Below are 5409 nucleotides of genomic sequence, written 5' to 3'. Positions count from 1 at the left end.
AAAGTGGGTAGTTCCACAATTAGTTCTGGTACTATGAAAAGGTTCCTGCGGTGCGAAAGGCCCTATTGTCTGGTATGGACGCTAATATCGTTATCTTTATAGTTATATTTATAGTTATCGTTCTTGGTGTGAACGGGGCTTAAGACTATAGGCCCTGTCCCAAATGGCACCCTATACCCTCGCAGTCTTCCTCTGAGTCTGCACTTTCGTGACGTAATGCCGCTTTGACTGTCGGGTAGAAGTCTGCTGCGGAGCTCGCCCCAGTGCGGGCTCGGCCGAATTGCGGATCGAGGGTGGCTCCCTAAACCCTCGTGGGTCTTCTTCTGAGACCGCACTTTCGTGACGTAATGCCACTTTGACTGTCAGGTAGAACAGACTCGCACCTTTGACTCGCACCAGTGCGAGCTCGGCAGAAGTGCGGATCGAGGGCGCATAACGGCCGCAAAAGGGGGCACTCGCGAGCACCCTTCTGAACGGTAAAATGACAAATGGGACACCCTATGGTCTCGTGGACTTAACAGACACGCGCACGCGGCGGCCATTGTAGACCGCAAGTGCACATGAAAGCTGTGTCCCAAAGTGAAGTGCAAGGACTCCTAAGGGCGCATTTCAAGTGCGATTGCATCACAGCAATGCTGAAATTCATTGTGCTGTTGTTGTTATCAGGCATGGTTTTTTTGCTCTGCCTTAGGATTGCAAGTGTCCTGGGACAGGTGAGGGAGTGAGTGGAAGCTGGTGGAGCTGCTCAGGGAGGACACCAAACTCCAGAGAGAGACAGAGGCTAAGCCTGAGGTACATCACTGTCTCCTCCATTATGACGTAAGACATAAAAACAAAAATGAGCAATTCTGGCTCCCCCTATCCTGGCAGGATTGTCCTCTCGTCAGCTCTCCTCTCTATGCCACAGAGCGCTAATCGGGAACCTCTGGTGTCGCAATTAGGAAATCCTGCGAAGGCGGAGCGTCCTTCGTGCACTTCGGAGGCTTGACCTTCGAAGTCCGTGGCCTTCGAAGTGTGCGCTCTTAACTTTGGGACACAGCTGAAGTGTTCCATTTGGGACAGGGCCTATTAAGCATTTTCGTCTCAAGATAAAGACTAAGACTAAATCAAAAATGCCTGTCCAAATTAACACTGTAATAAAGCAGTACACTAGATGAGGAAAAATACACCATGTATGAGTCCACATTCTATTGATTTGTGCTTACTGGTGAAAGTGCAATACCTGAAATGCAAAAGTAAATTTCTCAAATTACTACAATCATTACGATTATAATTTTGAGCAAAAATCATTTTGATCAGTTTAACCATTATACAGCATGACGAAAATTTGACTAAAACCTGACTAAAATGCTCATACATTTCACTGACTTAAACTTGACTAAACAAAAACAGGACAAGGTTGACATTATATCTAAAATGTACATTTGAGTAAGACTAAGACTAAATTAAAAATGGTTGGCAAAATTAATACTGCTGTACGGTTAATTAATAATTATCTTATTGCTAAAATGTAAGGTTTTCATTGACTAAAACTAGACTAAAATGTTGAGACTTTTAGTCGACTAAAACTAAATAGGATAAGGTTGACTAAATATGATAAAAACTAACAAGGACATTTAAAACGCGACTAAGACTAAGAATAAAATTGAAAATAGCTGACAAAATTAACACTACTGTCAGCCCTGATATGGCCAAGGAGGCCACCTCTGAGTTCTCTGTCTGCCCTGACACGACGAGAGAGGTCGCTCATGAAATGTCTGCCCGTTTCAATAGGACCAGTGAGGTCATACACAAACTATCGGCTGTTGACCTCTTCATACCTTCAGCCCCATCTGCACAGCCTTGGTGTTCATCTGCTCTGCTGTGGAGATCTTCAGCACCGTCTGCACAGCTGTGGAGGTCTTCTGCTCCACCATGGATACCTCGGGGGGGGGACATCTCCAGTCATAGTGGCTGGGCCTAGTTCCCAGGCCAAGGCCACAGAGGCTTCACCGCCATGGTCCCTTGAACTACCCACACCGCCCATGGTCCCCTGAACCGGTACGGTACCGCTCTGGAGGCTTCCCGTCCTGTACAAGCCTGTCCTGATAGGCCTCCAGGGCGCCCACCCTCCCACTTGAATTGATTTGGCGTGAGGATGCACCTTCCGGGAGGGGGAGGTGCTGTCAGTTATGTCTGTTTCTGTTCATGACTTTAGTTTTGACATTTAGGGACTCTTAGTTTGACCACTTCAGTTTCCTGTTTCCTTTGTTTATGTTTCCACTCCTCATTTGTAACTATTAGTTTCCTGGGGGCTGTTTCATAAAACAAATTTACCAAATAAGCCAGGCTTATTTCAGTTAGTCTGAGATGTGACATTTCATCTCGGATGTAATAAGCGACGTACGAAGAACGGGCCCCTGGTCTGGAGCAGGCTGTCAGGCTAAGCTGCGCTCCTCTAACATTGACCAATAGGAACGCATTGATATTACGGCGCTGACTCTCTCACATACAGTTATCGGTCCGCTGTACCTTTTATGGTTATTAGTAGAACATTAAAACAGTACAATATAAAATTGCAAAATTTTAAAATTTTAATGTTAAAAAGCATTAAAAACACTAAATTAAAAGTTAAATCACTAAATAAAAATTTTAAATAAATCATATAAAACAGACTGTATTTTATATGATAAGAGGAATACACTAACTAATTTGAGCTAGTAATTAGGGTTGTATTAGCTTACATTTGATTTACAGTTACTGCTATAATAAAAAATACACTTATATGTAGGATTAAAATTCTACTTGTCACATTTAATGTCCAACAACAAATATTTTAGCAGAATGCATATTTTATTCAGAATTATTGCGCTATTGTTCCATCTGTTTAGCGCGCATGCGCGCAGCAGCGCTCGGCTTACTCCTGACAGCAAAATGGATATATTTGCATGACTTTCTAACATTTACAGATGAAAAATATACCTGTGACGTGTCAGTTATGCACTGAGGAAAACACAACGTCTCAAATGCATTAAACAGCACAAATATTAGCTGTTTGCCATGGTGGATTGATTTGATCCATGATCGACATTAAAGGGGTCATATGATGCTGCTAAAAAGAACATTATTTTGTGTATTTGGTGTAATGAAATGTGTTTATGCGGTTTAAAGTTAAAAAAACACATTATTTTCCACATACTGTACATTATTGTTTCTCCTCTATGCCCCGCCTTTTTGAAACGCGTCGATTTTTACAAAGCTCATCGGTCTGAAAAAGCGAGGGGTGCTGTGATTGTGTAAACAAACGTTGGTTTTCACGAGACGCACCGGCGCATGCGCAACGCTGAACTCATACCTCATGCTCCCGGAACTGCTTCTGTGTACAATTCAAATTTCATACAATTTGAATGTGTAAATAAATACCTTGCCACCCAAAAGTTAATTTTTTCATTTACCATCAAGCCTCTTCTCCATCACTGATTCTCTGCATGTTGCTGCTCTTAATTTGGGATGGCCTGATAAGCATTGCGCAACGCTGAACTCATACCTCATGCTCCCGGAACTGCTTCTGTGTACAATTCAAATTTCATACAATTTGAATGTGTAAATAAATACCTTGCCACCCAAAAGTTTATTTTTTCATTTACCATCAAGCCTCTTCTCCATCATTGATTCTCTGCATGTTGCTGCTCTTAATTTGGGATGGCCTGATAAGCACACAGGTGTATTATTTTGACATTTAGTCTGTATTATGGTATTGCTTTTTTCATAAACATACAAGTGCACATATCACACAAAACAAGCAGAACGCAGCAGTACAAGGAAATGATTCAAACATCATTCCATTCATTATTGAATGAATAGCCTACCCATATATGGAAATCTGACAAAAAGCATAAACTTTCCACATGCATGGTTTGGCAAAGCAATAAGATCATTCATCACATGTCAACATGCCAAAATACACACATTATTCATGAAACACAAGCAGAATGAGTTTCTGTGAGAGGAAAAAACATAAAACCATTATGTAAACTGTCCCATTTATTTGAATGCAACAATTTATGCATAAATGGATTTAAGTATAGTCTATAATTTACATGAAAATGTGTTCTTCTTGTTTTTTTTGAATAAGGACAGTTTAAGCTTTAATAGCTGGAGAAGCTGTGAGTGTAAAGTTTAAAGCCACTAATTTTTTCAATTCTTTGTCTGTCTATCATACCAATTGATCGGTTGTCCAAGTTCCGTATTCTTGTATCGCTTTAATTGCATCCATAATCCCTGTCCATTGCAAGTACTGCCAAAATAATTTACTTAAATGTTGTTAAATAAGTAGCTACAATTAAACACAAGGAAGAACTGTTTATCCCACTTTACTCTAGAATAGAGCATCAAAATCCATCTTTCTCCATTTACAACCATTCAAAGGTAAATAAAAATGTGAATCAAAATTAAAAGAAATGTTCAATATTGTGATTTATGAATAAGCATGCCATTATATTACATAATTTACAAGAGCCTGATTTGTTTCTATTGGATGGCTCATAAAAGTATGAAACAGAAAAGAGAGAGAGAGAGAGATAAACAGAAATAATGTCATGAGCGTGGTTTAGACTATACAGGTGCTCCTGCTTTTTGAGAGATAACTTGACCAAGGAGAGGTGAAACAGTGGTGCTGCGGGGGGTCTGATCAACTGCACCTAGCAGGGTAGGCTAACTACATATTAGCAGTTAAAATAACGCATTTCCAATTTAGTTAAAAGCCCTTTAGATGCAAAAAAATTTGCAGCGTCTTTCTCCTCTGTAGCCAAAACCTTCACACAGCATCCCTCTCTGGTTTTAGTAGCCAAGCGGTCTGTATTGGGTCTCTGTATTGAGAAGTTGTCTTGTCTGACACAGTCTTTTTGTTTTCCTTTTTATAAAACACGGTAGAATTGTATAATGTGACAATAAGCAATTAAGTTACTCAGTATATAGAGTAAGTCTTCTATATAATCAAAAATCCTAAAATGAGATTAGTAATAAAGTGATGTGTTTCAATCATCACTGTAAATACCAACAGCTGCCTGGAGTGTGAGAACATCAGGTGGGGTGGAGGCAAGAAAAAAACTCCTGATGAAGGCAGGAGTACTCATACTTCACAGATCATTAGAGACTTGACAGCAGAAGAAACAGCATTTACAGCACACACCAGAACAGAAGAATGAAGTTTAACACAGTCTTCTGTGTGGCCGGAGCCATACTTCTCAACATAGCAGGTACATCCACAAAATAATTAGCTTTTGTTAAATACTTATGTTTAACATCAATGTGTTGAATAACTCATTCTGAAAAAGAATTGAATACCTATTTATAAATCTTTGTATGTAACTCACACAATCTCATATATATATATATATATATATATATATATATAGATATATATTATGC

At 39.8% G+C, this 5409-nt stretch overlaps 1 protein-coding gene across 1 annotated transcript in view; it reads left to right on the top strand.

The window, feature by feature from the left end:
- The first annotated feature begins 5142 nt into the window (after positions 1-5142).
- The window catches only part of LOC107755192 (chymotrypsinogen A), a 2611-nt gene continuing 2344 nt past the window's right edge, over positions 5143-5409 (top strand). Inside the window, exon 1 of the mRNA XM_016571913.1 lies at positions 5143-5237. Coding sequence (XP_016427399.1) covers positions 5183-5237 — 55 coding nt within the window. The 5' untranslated portion in view covers positions 5143-5182. The remainder of the gene's footprint in view (positions 5238-5409) is intronic.

The sequence above is a fragment of the Sinocyclocheilus rhinocerous genome, unplaced genomic scaffold (assembly GCF_001515625.1).
Source record: "Sinocyclocheilus rhinocerous isolate Xijiao unplaced genomic scaffold, SAMN03320098_v1.1 scaffold1063, whole genome shotgun sequence".
NCBI classification, from domain to species: Eukaryota; Metazoa; Chordata; class Actinopteri; order Cypriniformes; family Cyprinidae; genus Sinocyclocheilus; species Sinocyclocheilus rhinocerous.
This window is presented reverse-complemented; position numbering and strand designations above follow the sequence as displayed.